The following is a 15,278-nucleotide window of genomic DNA, read 5'->3' as shown; positions in this document are numbered from 1 at the left end:
AAGAGCAAGAAAAAGGATCCCCAATGGGGTACTTGGCTTTTTTGAAGGTTTCGGTTCTGAAACTCGAAAATGAAAATTTCAGGAGTCGGCCGATCGGCACTTGTGAACTGCTTCTGCTTTGGGCACCGCGCAGCAAGAAAGACTGATGTAATGTCGTTGGCTGCATGTTTTATACCCCAGACGACCTGATGTCATGGAAGAAGAGACAGCATCCGACGCAGAAATCCAAGACTCTGGAATTCAGGCTGGCTGAGGGCTACCTGCAGGCAGATAATCGAAATGTGATGACTTAACAGTGAAACACGAAGAACATCTACACACTTGACTAAATAAAAAAGGAGGAAGCTCTAAACAGTAAAACAAATAACATCACCACCCACACCAATAAGTGTTACTTTACCAGTGCTTTCTGTTGATTTATCCAAAGCCTTTGATGCTCAATTATCTTGATTAAACTAGTTTTAGACCAACCACTTCAGACTGGTTTACTAGTCTCCTGTCAAACAGAACCTTCAAAAGCAAAATACAACAGCTCCATGCAACAATTCCTCATCACCACTATATAATCATCATTGGTATTTCCCAAAGATCCAACCTGACACCTATTCTCTTCATTAGAGTCTTGCCTACAGATCGAAAAACTAAAGTTATTATTTCTGCAGATATTAGTATTTTTTGGCTCTAACAAATAAAATTCTACACAAAAACACACATTCCAAACCCTGCACCCATCTAACTTTGAACAGCAAAAAGTATAGAATTGTGCTCTTTGGCACACCCCAAAAACTGAACACATTTCCCAAATTAACAAACCCATTATCATTTAACAACTAGCCTACAGAACATGTCCTCTCCTTCATAAACCTTGGGGTCACATCAGTTTAAAGCATAAAACTACATGCTACAAACGTAGATGTTATGATTAGCTCCAATGTGTTTGGATGCCACAAAATCTCACAATTCCAAAGAGAAAATGTTATAGGCAAAACTGTCCTTCAGCTTCAGTTTGAATACTCCCTTCCCACCTTGGGGTCACTCAACCCCAGCTTAAAATATCACACTACATTCTACAAACTTAAAAGCTATGATTAACTCCAGTGTCTTCAGATACCACAAAATATTACAATTCTACCCTTCCACCTCAGTTACAATACACCTTTCCATTACTTACCTAAGCCTCAACCAAAACACTCAAAGACTTCCAAATCTCAAATAAGAAATGAGCCCTACTGAATCACAGTCTGGCAAGTGAACAGGCTCCCCATTAAAGAACAAGGGGCTCTACTACTCCTCTCTATTATTCATAAGAGGATTCAGAATGACTCTACCTTTCTCCCTAGTCAATGGCCAAAAAAACCCTTAGCAACTTTACTCACATGCCAATGTTACACCTACTACTGGCCAGACCTAACAACTCACCTCCAATAACCATGCATTCTCTAGCTTGTCTGCTAAGCTATGGGACTTTTGTATCTGCTCAACTCCACAATACTACTATCTACAATAAAATTTAAAGGAAAAACAGTAACCCTTCTCAGAAAGGAAAACACTTGTAACCTGCTTCAACCATCCACCAATAACAAATCAAATTAAAAAAATTAACACTAATGCTCTCCACCTTCCTTACTTTTCATAAACAGTATTCTTCAATTATGATACTCCATATACTCATCCTACCTCTGCTGCATACGTTAACTTCTTCCCACTAGATCTTCATTTAACTACCCAGTTGATACTGCAAAGCAAGTAATCCCAGTCCCAATTACTTCAGAATGGGAGCTAGGAATGTGGCTGGTTCCAAGATGAAGCAAGCTGTAGCTTGTCCTAATAAGAATGTTTTGTTGTAGTAGTTTAACTTTGTGGATCAGAGGTTGTCCCAGTAAGGATATAGAAATCTGGGTGACAAAAGTTTAGTTACAAAGTCTCCATAGAAAAAGATATCTGATGGATTTCATCTCAACAACCAGGTCTTATTGAGGATGATTTAGTCTGGATTGAGATCCTGTAATTACTAATAGTTTGTCCCTGTAAGAACATTTGTATTTGGCAGGTATCCTTATTGCAGTCAGTTTGTCCTGATAAGGATGTCTGTGGTATGTAAAATCTCTTAAAAAAAAATCACTAAATAAAAATCATAAGACTACATTTGTCCAGCAAGGGCATCTTGATGTTACATCTTTACAAGACATCTGGAGATCAGTGGAGTAACTTTGTCCTGATAAGAACATTGTTAGTCCTTTGGTCTTTCATCCTGAAAAGGACATAAATCAGTTTAAAGAAAAAAAGACTCTGGAAGCCATGTTTCTTGGTTCTTGTAGGAAGTTTACTGAAAGTACAAGGCAGATAAGCCGTGTTCCTTTCAGTGGAATTGGTAAACAGCACACAATTTATTATAGTAGAAGTGGTGGATGTGTAATGGGAGTAATCATCTTTGGGATTAGATTATTGGATACCTCTAAAGCTGTGCCATTTAGTCTCACCACAGTCTCTAAACTGGTAGTGACCCATCTCCTATCTGAAAGCACAGAATCCCCCCCCCCCAAACTCCTCCTCAATCTTTTCGAGAAGTAACATGGAAGTTGAAAGAAAATCCAATTGTTCATCCTGAGACAGGGTAGAAATGATTGCACAGTGACCATTCTGAAATGAGTCTTATGAACATAGTTGTTTATTAGGCTGATGCCCAGAATGGCATGAGGTCCTGAGTTTTCAAAGGAACCAAAAAGAACCTTGAATGAAAACCTGACCCTCTCTGTCTGGAGGGACATCTTGGATTGCACTTTTTTTCTAGAACAGAATCTCTTTTTGAGCTACTTTCACCTAACTGGATGGGACACTGGGCAAAGTACAGTTTTGTACCTACCATAAATGTAGATGTCCGAACTGGATAGCATCTGCAGTCATAACAAGTGGGTTGTCCTGTCGTCAGGCAGCCCTGCAGTCGGCCGGATTCCAAAGTCCGGGTCCGGCTTCGGCTGATGTCGCACTCCACCCGACGTCATCTCTGTTGGTCTTCGGGTATAAAAGCATCAGCCGACGCCATTTTCCTCAGTGTTTCTTGCCCCAGATGCCAGTAGCCCTCTTGCAGGCTAAAAATTTGGATAGATGCCAATGTTTCCAAATAGATAGAGGTAAACACAACAATAAGCATATATGTACATATATACAAACAAATACACCATAAAGACTCCCCAACAGCTAGCTATTAGGAGGGTAAACACCCTAGGAGTACCACAGAGGGAAGGAGGGAGGGTAATCCTGACTGCAGATGCTATCCAGTTCGGACATCTACATTTATGGTAGGTACAAAACTGTACTATGTCCTTCATGGATGCATCTGCAGTCATAACAAGTGGGTAGAATACCATAGCCAACTAGAGCAGGAGGATAAAAGTAGATTATGGTGTGTTTAGGATCCCTTGCAGTACAGCAGTGGCAAACCCTGCTCGGGATCTGGAATATAGAGGCAAATTATAATGCTTGGCAAATGTATGCACGGAGGTCCAAGTAGCCGCCTCAATAATGTCTTTGGTTGCCACTCCTCGTAAGAAGGCTGTGGTAGTGGCTGTTGCCCTTGTAGAATGAGGTCTTATGTTGTGTGGAATTGGTTTTCCATGGAAGGAGTAACAGTATCGTATGCAATTTCCTATCCATTTGGAGATTGTCTGTTTGGAAATAGCTTTTCCTTCCCTTCCTGTTGCATAGGCTACAAAAAGTTGGTCAGTCTTTCTGCTATTTTTTGTTCTGTCCAAGTAGTAGCGTAGCTGTCTATGTACATCCAAGGTATGCAGTATTCTTTCCCTCTGTTTTGTGGGTTGGGAAAGAAGGTAGGTAGGTGGATTGCCTGGTTTAAAGACACTCTGGATACCACCTTGGGCATAAATGTAGGATTAGTCCTCATGGACACTCTATCTTGGTGGAAGATTAGGAAGGGTTGCACTGCCATTAAGGCCTGTAGTTCTGAAACCCTCCTTGCTGAAGTAATTGCCAGTAGGAAAGCAGTTTTCCATGACAGGTGTTGTAGGTCTGCTGTTGCTGCTGGTTCAAAGGGTGATAGTGTCAACTTTTCTAGCACAAAGTTTAAATCCCAAGCTGGTAATGGTGGTTTCCTTGGAGGTTTTACATTCTTGATTCCTCTGAGGAACTGCCTGAGCAAAGGGTGCGAAAAACAGGTGGATCAAAGCTGTATTCTGCTGAAATAGCTGATGCATGTATCTTGATGGAGGAGTAGGACAGGCCTGAATGAAGAAGTTCGCCAGATACTCCAGAATGTTAGGCATATCTATGTTTGACACATCTTTTCCTCTTTCCGTACTCCAAATGACAAACCTTTTCCATTTTCCAGCATAGTTCCTTCTTGTTGAAGGTCTGCGTGCTTCAAGAATAATGTCTTTAACTCTTTGGGAAAGTTCTGGATTAGCTGCTGCTATGTGATGTTCCATGCAGTCAGTTGCAGCGTTTTAGGTTTGGATGTATGATGCCGTAGTTGTTCTGAGTTAACATCAAAGGCATCAGGGTATTGGCCACATATTGTTCCGAGACATGCTCTTCAGTAGTGGGTACCAGTGTTGTCTTGGCCAGTTTGGAGCTATCAGGATTATCCTTGGACGTTCTTCCTTGACTTTTAGTAGTACCTTGTGTATCAAAGGAAGAGGTGGGAATGCATATGCTGTTAGGCCTTTCCAGTTGAAGGAGAGTGAGTCCACTTTCCATGCTAGTGGGTGGAATGTCCTTGTGCAGAATTTTTTGAGCTGGTGATTGAGAGGTGATGCGAATAGGTCTATCTGTGGCATTCCCCATTTCTTGAGATGGTCTTGAAGATGTCCGGGTGCAGCTTCCATTCGTGGGCATCCAGTGGTTCTGCTTAATATGTCTGCTAGAGTATTGTCTTTCCCGGTACAAATATTGCCTGTAACTGAATGTTGTAGCTGAGTGCCAGGGTCCACAGCTCCAAGGTCATTCTGCATAGGGGTATGAATGAGTGCCTCCCTGTTTGTTGATGTACCACATGACTGTGGTGTTGTCTGTCCTTATCATCAACTGGCCCTCTTTGAGAAATGGTTTGAACTTTTGGATTGCCAGTTTTACTGCCAGCATTTCTTTTAGATTGATGTGCAGGTGAAGTTGATCCTGTGTCCACAATCCTTGCACGCATTTGTCCAGCATGTGGGCCCCATCCTAGGTCTGAAGCGTCTGTTGTGATGGTCTGGCTTGGTTGACATCTGCGAAAGGGTAGGCCTGGGTTTGACTGGCATGCCTGAGCCCACCATAGGAACTCCTGTTTTAAGCATGGAATTAGTGGGATTTCTGTTTCTAGACTGTGTCTGTGTTGGGACCATAAATTCTTTAGGTACCACTGTAGTTTCCTCATATGTAGTCTGGCAAATGGGACCAAGATTATGCATGATGCCATGAAGCCCAAGGCCTGCAGAACTTTTCTTGCTGTTAACTTGTTCAGTTTTGTTAGTGCCAAGAAGTAAAGAAGAAGTTCTTTTTGTTTTTCTGTAGTCAGGAATGCCATTTGTTGTACTGTGTCCAATTCAGCCCAAGAATGTCCTTGTTTGGGATGGTATCAGCCTTGACTTTTGTAAATTGACTGTGTATCCCAGTCCTTGTAGCAAGTAAATGACCCTTTGTAAATCTGTTGTCAGCTTGCTTTTGTTGTCCCCTTGTAGCAGGCAGTCGTCCAGGTATGGGTAAATTTGAATTCCTGTAGTCTGCAATGGGCGATTACTGATGCCAGGCATTTTGTGAATACTCTGGGCAGTAGATAAGCCAAAGGGCAATGCTGAGAATTGATAGTGCTCTGATCCTGCTACAAATCTCTGGTATCTTCTGCAGATTGGTCGAATGGGGACGTGCAGGTATGCCTCCTTGAGATCTAGAGTTACCAGCCAAGACTCCTTGCCCAGCATGGGAAGAAGTTGCTGTAGGGTCAGCATTTTGAATTTTGGGACAATGATGTATGTATTTAAGGTGGACAGGTCGAAAATTGGTCTCCAACTTATTACCTTTCTTGGAACTAGGAATAGTCTGGAGTAGAACCCCTTTCCTTGTTCTGCTGTTGGCACTCTTTCCACAGCTCTCATGTTTGCTAACTCCATTATCTGGCGTAGAGCCTCTGTTTTTGATTTGGAGGTAGATTTGGCATTCCTCTTTGACTGGTAAAGTGTGGAAGTGAAACCGTAACCTTGATCTATGGTTTGTAAAATCCACTTGTCTTTTGTTATGTAGTGCCAGTTCTTTGAAAATAAGGTTAACTTTCCGCCTAGAGGAGCTGCTATTTGTTCCCTGGTAGGCGGATTTAGGATTAAGTCACTGTGGTTGTGCTGATGTAGTGGCAGTGGCTGTGCCTCTGTTGTTACCTTGCCACTGTCGCCCTCTGTAGGCACCTCCTCTGGATTGGTTTCTGCCTCTGGAACGTCTATTCCTGCCCCTTTGAAATTTTGTGGAGTCAGGAAAGGACCAATTTTTGGCAGGCCAGTTCCTGCTAAACCTTGGGGGTTGAACCTGCAAGAAATCTTTAACAGTTTGAACAGATTTTGCCTTTTCTTCCATTTTCTTCATAACCTGCTGGGCAGGTGTACCAAACAAACTTGTCTTGTCCATAGGAGCATCTAGCAACTTAGCTTTAACATGATCCGGTAAAGCTTGTTCCTTTAGCCATGCATGCCTTCTTATCACTGTGCCTGTCATGGCTGATCTAAATGAAGCCTCCAGTGCATCATAGCCACATTTTAAGGAATGGTTGCTAACCTGTTGTATGTTATTTACCATCTCTAATACATATTTCTTATCAAGAGATTCATCAGTGGTTAGATTTTAGTTAACTGATCAAGCATAAACTCTTGGTATTGTATCATGTGAAACTGACAGTTTAAAGCTCTAGCTGAGAGAGTAGCTGAAGTGTAGACCTTTTTACCCCATCTGTCTAATGACCTTGCTTCCCTTTCAGAAGGAATAGGGTTTTTAGCTGTGGTCGCGGCTACTGCCTTGGGACCCTGGGATATAGTTTCTGGGTCTGCAAGTGGGGCCTTGTAAAGGTGGTGATGAGTATCTGGCACCCTGTAAAATCTGTCTGGTTTGGCAGGGGCTGGGGTAAAGAATCTGGAGCGGAGCAAACATCATTGAAAGCATCATCCACCACAGGTAGAACAGGAGGTATAGCTAAGGGCCTGTGCTGTGGGAGGTGCAGAAAGGTCCTAAGTCTTTTTCTGGAGTCTGAAAAATCCTGTTGCTGCCATTGGAACTGTTCTCGCATGGCATGCAAGGTTTCCCCAAAGGAGAATTCTTCTGGTGGGAAGCAGCTGGAATGGATTCTTCAGCATCAGAATCTTCAAAATTGGAGAAGGAGCCTCAGGCTGGTCAGTTATGTCTGATTCATCAGCAGAATCATCAGAAGACACTGGCTCAGGGGCTCCGCCCTAGGGCTCTTGTCTGGGGGGCGAGAGGCCCTGTCTGGGTGAGATTGAGATCCTCTAATTAAAGAAATTAAATCTTCTGCCAAAGAAAGCATTTGAGAACTAGAAGAGGGCCTGGATGTGGGGGTTTAACAGGCACTGTTTTAGTAGTCTTGGCTGCTTTAGCCCTGGCGAAGGCCTTAATGGACATGGCAGCTGGAGGCCTAGCAGCACCACGTGCTGGGGTAGAGACATCCAAGGGATGGTGTCTGATAAGTCAACCACCGTAGTGGGTAAAATTTCTGAGGTCGATTCAAGAGTTGTAGCAGGGGCCTCAGTTGTAAGAATAGGTTCAGCTGTACTTTGAGCAGTTTTCTCGGTTTCGGCCGAAACAGAGACACTCGCGGTTTGCTTTACCGTGGTTTCGGCCGAAACCGCGGACCGCGAGTGTCGGTCTTTATCTTTGCGTTTTTGGGGTAGTCGGAGGATCCGACGGCATAATGTACGCAAAATCAGAACCGAAAAACTGTTCTGCAAACTCCGACCGACGCCTAAGCGTTCGTCGGTTGAAGGAGGCACAGGCCGAACAGGCTGCTACGTCGTGGGCTGGGCCTAAACAAGGCAGACAGTAAGAGTGGAAATCTTTATGAGGTATTTGTTTCCCACAGGTTAAACAATTGTTAACTTTTTCTGACATCGGCTGAGGCAAGAAAGAGTCCCCAACGGGGTACTTAGCTTTAGAAGTCTTCGAAGTAGTATTCGGTAGAAGTAATCTCTGGATCCGACCGACCGGCACTTGCGAACAGCTTCTGCTTCGGCGCCACGCAAGAAAGACGGAGGAAAATGGCGTCGGCTGATGCTTTTATACCCGAAGACCAACAGAGATGACGTCGGGTGGAGTGCGACATCAGCCGAAGCCGGACCCGGACTTTGGAATCCGGCCGACTGCAGGGCTGCCTGACGACAGGACAACCCACTTGTTATGACTGCAGATGCATCCATGAAGGACATCAGGCTTGTTGGGCTGAGGAGGAGGAGTTGTTTGGAAAATGGGAATGCAATAGCCTCTGGATATTATCCCTCTCATCCATTTGCCTGCTTAATAACCTGCCATGTGTTTGGGTGGAGGGAAAGACATCCTCTAAATTGCCTCAAGAGGCAGACCTTTACGGATACTGTTGCTTACAATGCAAAAAAGGGCCACGGTATCCCTGGTTTTGCAGACTCCCTCTGCCTCTGGGCCACTGTGCATTAAAGGGGTCACTTCTGCCTTGGCTGCCTCTGTCAGAAAATGAATCAAATCATTTTAAATTTAGACTTCCTGAACCAGGGAGACTGAAGTCCTTTTTGGTGCCTACTATATGATCTCTGTGGGAACCCTGAACTTTACTCAGGCAGAAGAAAGGGAGTTACCATCTTGCTCACACTTCTGCATGCTTTTCTTCACAGAAGATCCAAACAGGGATGACCATCAAAGAGGGAATTAGTGAAGAATGCTCTGAAGCTGTATGCAAAGTCACATATGTGCAGCCATGTGTGGCATTTTATTGTAATGCCCGAACCAACTGTCCTAGCCACTCCATTTGCCACACTGTGCATCAGGTGCATGTATGAGGTTGGTTATGTCCCATATAGTAGTCAGGGTAGCTTCATGTTGCTTACTAGACTCTGTTATAATAGGTTTCTTCAGAACAGACAAGTCCTGCTGGGCAGGATATCTCTGTTCATATGTGTGGTGTAGTTCATTGCTTTTACAGTGAAGGTGCCCGAAGCATATGCATGCTTACGTAATTTGCTCATTGCCCCAAACTTTTTACTGGGGGGGGGGGTGAATGAAAGAAGAGTCTAATGGCTCTTTTAATAGCTGTTGTCACAATGATGGTGAAGACCGCTGCAAACTTTGAGCAATGTTGTCTGTCCTTCGAAGGATGCAGTATCCTGTCAGATTTGAAGTGGCTGCTTCATTGATTTATCAGCTTTTTGCCAAGATCTCTGGACAGAAAGATCAATAAGTCTGCCCACAGGAGATACCACCAAGAATGTAGATGGTAGTGACCCATAAGCCATAATCAATACAGTCTTGCCCTGAGAGGGGAGTCTATGGGCCAAGCTCCACTCTCGCACATCTGCTCCAATATTCTGCCACAAGAGGCTTCCTCTGGAGGGAGCTGTGGGTAACCCTTCTGATCCTCTGAGCTGGAATGTGTAGTGGAAGACTGAGGAGAGTCTAGTGCTTCCTTTTGCACGTCCTTTTTTTCTGAATCTCAGGGGAGAGAGTCTCCCGAATCTTCAGAAGAATGATGCTACTACCGAGCAGGTGGATTGAAGGTCAGACTCCAACCCATGAACACTTGAGAGCGTGTCATGGTATGGAACTGTATCTGTTGGTCTCCTACTAGATTACAGTGCCACAGGTCCTATCATCCTCCCAAACATCTGAAAAAGCCAAACCTACCTCTGTAGGATCTAAAGACCTCACCCTAGCTGTTGGCTCCAACTCTCCCTTCGGAGAAATTATCACAATGTAAGGAGATTAGAAGGCTCCAATAAGGGATAAAAAGCCAAAGAGTCAAGTGTTAATAATCTAGACAGGAGCAAGGAATGTGACACTAATGGATCCAGTGCCTACAGTGAGGCCACAATCCCTCGGTGCAGAGACTGCAACAGCTGTGACAAAGCCATAAACATGAGAGTTGGATCAAAATACCTTTGTGCCAAAGTGAAGTAAGAAGTCTATATTAACAGTATAGGTGCTCGGAGTACGAACAGATCCAAAGACTCTGGAGTTGAAATATGGACTGGTGGAGGATCAATGACTGGTTCAAAGTCAATGGATCCGGCCACCTTTGGAGCCATAAGGGAAGGAATGAATCCAATCGTTATACAAGTCCTTATAAACATCTGCATCAAGCAGTCCAAGTCTGTTTCAGAAGCACTCACAACCTGAAGGACCTGTTTGGAGGAGTTGAAGACAGTCTTGAGGAAGGGTGCTGGCCTGGTTTGTCTACGGAAATTGCCCTTCTGGGGGAGTTTTGTGGTATAAATCGGTTCCAAGGAGGGGTGTTAAGTGAGAGTACAGGCCATCGAGACCTCAATCCTTGGCCATTTTGGAACTGAAGAGGAGGACATCAGATTCATGCATACATGGACTGTATGTGGTAAGGTGGTTATGACCAACTACAAGAGTTTGTTATATGCACTTGTTTTGGAAATGGCAGCAATATACTAAAAGAGATCAACGTGGTCAATGTAAGCATGAGAGGTAAGTTAGCTCTAACTGAAATTGTTTCTATGAAAAGCTAGAGAAGACTTCACCAAGAGCATTAAGCCCAGAAAAAAAAAAAAAAAAAAAAAAAAAAAAAGAGGATAATGGCCAATAAAAAGGGTTATCCAAGAGTCTTCAGAAGAAACAGGTTGAAATAAAGGAAAAGTACATATTTTCAACATGAAGTACAAGTCTCAATGTGAAACCGGATTTCAAAAAGGGGATCTACGAAGGATTTACAGGCAATTTTGTTAGGTTTCTCTGAAAAAAAGGAGGAGGTATATTAACATTGTTTGCTAGTAATGGAACTGAGGAAGTTAAACTTTTAATCTGAGCAAGTTAACAAGAACACCCGAGTAAGGATTCTAGATGTATGGGACAGAAAAGTTATTGCAGCTATAACATGATGAAACTCATTTGGTATAGATGAGTGATGGAGAAGGAAATACACTCGTGAAGGCCATATTGTGGAGTCTGGCTTTTTTGTTAATGGACCTTGTCAGCAGAGAAAATTTATCATCTCTGGGAGTTCAGCTTTTGCCATGTGTACCAAAGCATCCATGGGCTGACCTTTCAGAAGAGGAATGAGGGCAGTGGCTGGCGACACAAAAAGATCATTTTACAGTTGCTCCACAGATGGAATAATATCATGCAATTGAATGGATGAGGGAACAATTGCAGGGCAGAAGAACAGAGCACTGAATGTGCCTGTCAGACAGCTACCTTCCTCTGGAATATGGCTGGTGACATGGAAGTGGTGAATCTCAATGGTCTACTGTCAGATTGTCAAAGACTGCCCCCGGTTGCTAAAGTACTACATTACAGCTATGTTGCCTCACTGTACTGTTATCGCTCCCTGAGGAATGCAGCCCTGAAAGGCCGAGAGAGTTAAGCAGGACTGCTCACATCTCCAGTACACCAATCTGAAGATAGGACTCCTGAAATGTTTAGACACCCTGAATAGTCCATCAATTGTACTGCCCCCCCCCCCCCCAATCACCCCAGGCACAGGCATCCATGGTAGCTGGAAGGAATTCCCTGTGGCTACATGGTCTGTGTTCAACCACCACTACAGACGTGTTTTGCAAGCCTTGGAGATTTTGATACAAGGACACATGGACCTCCTGATAATGTACAATCTGGCTACAGGCACCACCACTATGTACACATTTTTAGGCCGGTTTCCACTGAAACCAAGTGAAATGCAATGATCCCTGCTTACTGCAGATGGAAAAGTGGCTAATTTGTCCTGTGGAATAATCGCATGGCGTTGAGTGGCCTCCGATGTGTACCCTGTGAAGGTCAGACTTTGTTAAAGCAGCGGCTGGGGTTTTGCAGGATTCACTGTAATTCCCTAGCAATGGACTAATCTGAGCAGAAACTTCCTGTATGAGATTCCAGAGCTTCTACTGATAAGAGCAGTGAGGAACCAGTTGTCTAGTTATGGCCCCCTACAGCATCCACAAGCTGTTGCTACTATGGACTGACATTTGGTGGACACTCTTAGCATGGAGTTAAGATTGACTGAACAGGACTGTGTGGAACTCTCTCCTACCCAAAATCATAAGCATCTCACAGACTCTGTTGTAGTCATTACTCAGATGTAGATGTTTTTGGAGGACCAAACAATAAATTCAAACTTCTCTAGATAAGCACTGAAAGACATACTGCACTGTGATGATAGGAAATGTCTGCTTTGGACTGGAGGAAGTTGGGCTGCTGAGATTCAGTACTGGCTTCTCGTCTTACACTTTCTTTGGAGCCAAAAAGAATCCTGGAAAAAATCCTGATCTTTTTTATCTGCATCATATGGATAGATCTTTTTCAAACAAGAGGAAATGGGTGGGAGAAATAAATTCATCCATCCGCTATACGTGAAGAAGCTCCATGTGAATGGACAGAGAAACAGGCAAACGTCACTATCTCCAGGGTGAGACAGTTGGGTAAGGTCTCAGGACTGCTGCTGCCCATCTGTAGACAGACCACATACTCATGGAAAACACCATTCATCCCTGCTTCTAAACCGGTCACCTTTCTAAAAGTTGTCACAGTTACAGAGTTTCTCTCCACTGACCTCTTGTTGAGGTTTAAACTGGTACCATGCTGACAGTACATATCACAGTCTCTGCTGCTTCCTGAAAAAAAAAAAAAAAAACCGGTACTTGCGTATTATCGCAACCACTTTTTCAAGCAGACGTAATTTGTAATCTGTTTGTGAAATGATGTATATGAACCTGAAAAGGGCTGTGTGAAGTGGTAAAAACTTTAGTCTCACAATGCTTTTGATCTTGGAAGAGGAATCAGGACACAATTCGTCTTCCTGGGTAGCATCCTTTCGTGACCTACCTTAATGAGAAGTGCTGTAAACATGTCTGCGTGTTTGGAGCCCTGTGAAGAAAGACCTGTTTATTCTTGGACATATTTTGTAAAGCTGGATCAGCTTGTAACCTACATTTTTAAGAGAAAAACAGGGATGCAGAAAAGCGAAGCACTAAAAGTAAGATTACAGGTAAGAAGAGTGATTTCCTAAATTGAGTAAATTCACTGAATCAGAATACAAGGAGAAGTTGAACTGGTGTACATTACAATACAATTGTATACATCTTAAAAAATACAGGTAAAGCCTTTAATAACATTGGCATTGCAATGTTAAAAAACTATAATGTTTAAAACACTGCATCAACCCAGTAGTCACTGTTAACATGAGTACAGATCATCCAAAGTTACATTATGGCGAGTGTCAGGCAGCAGGCACCGGCACATCTGTGTTATAATCAAGTCCCATCAGAAACCTACGGCACCCTGGAATACCAGTCTGTGGACCATTATTCCTCTTCCTGCCTCACACATGAGGTGGCACAGTAAAAATAATAGCTTATACACTCCTTTTAAGTTTACCATACATATTTTCCTCCAAACATAATGAATTATGCCCGGTTGAAAATATGGTTGCGATAATACGCAAGTACCAAAAAAACAAAGGAAGGAATGCTGTGACGGATGAAATTTTACATCAACAGCCATCAGGGTTTTGCCCTACTTTTCCAAGATTTCTAGGTACCGGTGTACATCCTCCCTTAAAGTGTAGGGACCCAAAATTGGAGAGACCAAGAATGCCACTACACAGTACTCTTAATAAAATCTTAAGGTTTAGCCTCAACTGCAAACAAGACAGCAATTCTGAATCATGTGGGCAGAGCAGCCTCCTCCGCATTATACATGGTGAGCAACAGGAGACTTGCTTATGTCTGGGGTAGTTGGGGCCTAGATGGTAATTTCTATTTTAACAGCTAGCCCTGCAATCCCTGAAGTACATGGCAAACTTCACTAGCTACTTCTCACTGAAAGTGCATTATATGCCTAGCATAATTTAGCATCTACAAAGACAAAGTGGTCAGCATACAAATGCACTTCTTAAAATGAACCACACCTGTGAATCTTTTCTCTGTGGGATGGACAGCAGGGCACTGTGATGTCAGACTTGGGGATCTGTGTGAAGAAAGCCCACACACAGAGGAGGGCAGAAACTACTACCAAATCTTTTGAAATTTTGGGCCATACAACTCGTCCCCCAATGTAATTCTGGTGGCATGTTTTAAGAAATTTAATGGAGGAACCACCCATGAGGAGTGTTGGGAAGATATGCAGGCCATCTGAACTTTACACAGTAAGAACAGGGTTAGCTGACCAACTCTTTCCGGTCCCAAGTCCTAGGTACTCCTCAAACCTGGGACTATATGTGGATTAGGCTAGGAACCTTCGTCTGTCTTCCTTATATAAACCCTAAACCTGTGACTTTTCTGGAGATTTCAGGCGTTTAGTTTTCGTAAGAGCTTTGAGGAGCATCTTGTAGGGGAAGGCAACAGATGAGGAAGAGGCCTTTTTTGCTGAGAATGTGGGAATTCCATAATCATTGCAACTGAGGGCCCCAACATAAACTGGCATCATCAGCCCCAATGCAAGTACAGTGACATCAATGCTAGTGCTGGAAAAGGGCCAACACTAAAGCTGATAATATCGGTGTCAGAAGTGCCAGCATCAGCACGGCCAATGCTGAGGTTGTAGAGACCTGCAATGTTACAGCAGTGGCCAGAATCAACACCAGATAACACTGCACTGTAAGACAGACCTGAGCATAGGCTTAAGCTGGAGGCAAATGATCCAACAAACTAATGATTATTGCTAAATGGGAAAAAAAGGTGTCATCAGTAATACTCGAGGTACAGGAAAGGTTGGCAAAAATTCCCTCTGCACATCTTAAAAGTTATTTTCAAACCACTGCCATGAAAAGAACATTATTTATCCATCTAATAATAGAAGCACTGTAACTGCCCAATACAAATAAACCAATTATGAGGACGAGATGCTAAAAAGGACCATACACTTGTATCTTACCCCACTAGCAGTCCTGATAGGCTTTGCCTTTAGTTTGGGAACCAGAATTTTCTTATACTGAGGAGGGACTGCAGCGATAATGTCAACCAGCCTAGGCTGTGCTGAGAGGCCATACTTTGAAGCAGTCTTGGTCTTTAGCCTGAAACAGAAATGGTTGTCTATTAAAATGCACCGAGAGCACAACATTGCTCATAGACTTTTACAGAGAATCAAATACA

The 15,278-nt window shown here is 43.3% G+C and overlaps 1 protein-coding gene across 2 annotated transcripts in view; it reads right to left on the bottom strand.

Moving 5' to 3' along the window:
* Positions 1–15,278, bottom strand: part of ELP3 (elongator acetyltransferase complex subunit 3) — a 1,566,942-nt gene that overhangs the window by 1,474,264 nt on the left and 77,400 nt on the right. For both annotated transcript variants that reach the window (XM_044061854.1, XM_044061853.1), the window contains exon 3: positions 15,061–15,199. In XM_044061854.1, the coding sequence (XP_043917789.1) occupies positions 15,061–15,199 (139 nt within the window). The remainder of the gene's footprint in view (positions 1–15,060; positions 15,200–15,278) is intronic.

Source organism: Protopterus annectens, chromosome 2.part0 (assembly GCF_019279795.1).
Source record: "Protopterus annectens isolate FY-2018-M chromosome 2.part0, PAN1.0, whole genome shotgun sequence".
Lineage (NCBI taxonomy): Eukaryota > Metazoa > Chordata > Ceratodontiformes > Protopteridae > Protopterus > Protopterus annectens.
The sequence above is the reverse complement of the archived record's forward strand: the minus strand, read 5'-3'. Positions and strand labels throughout refer to the sequence as shown.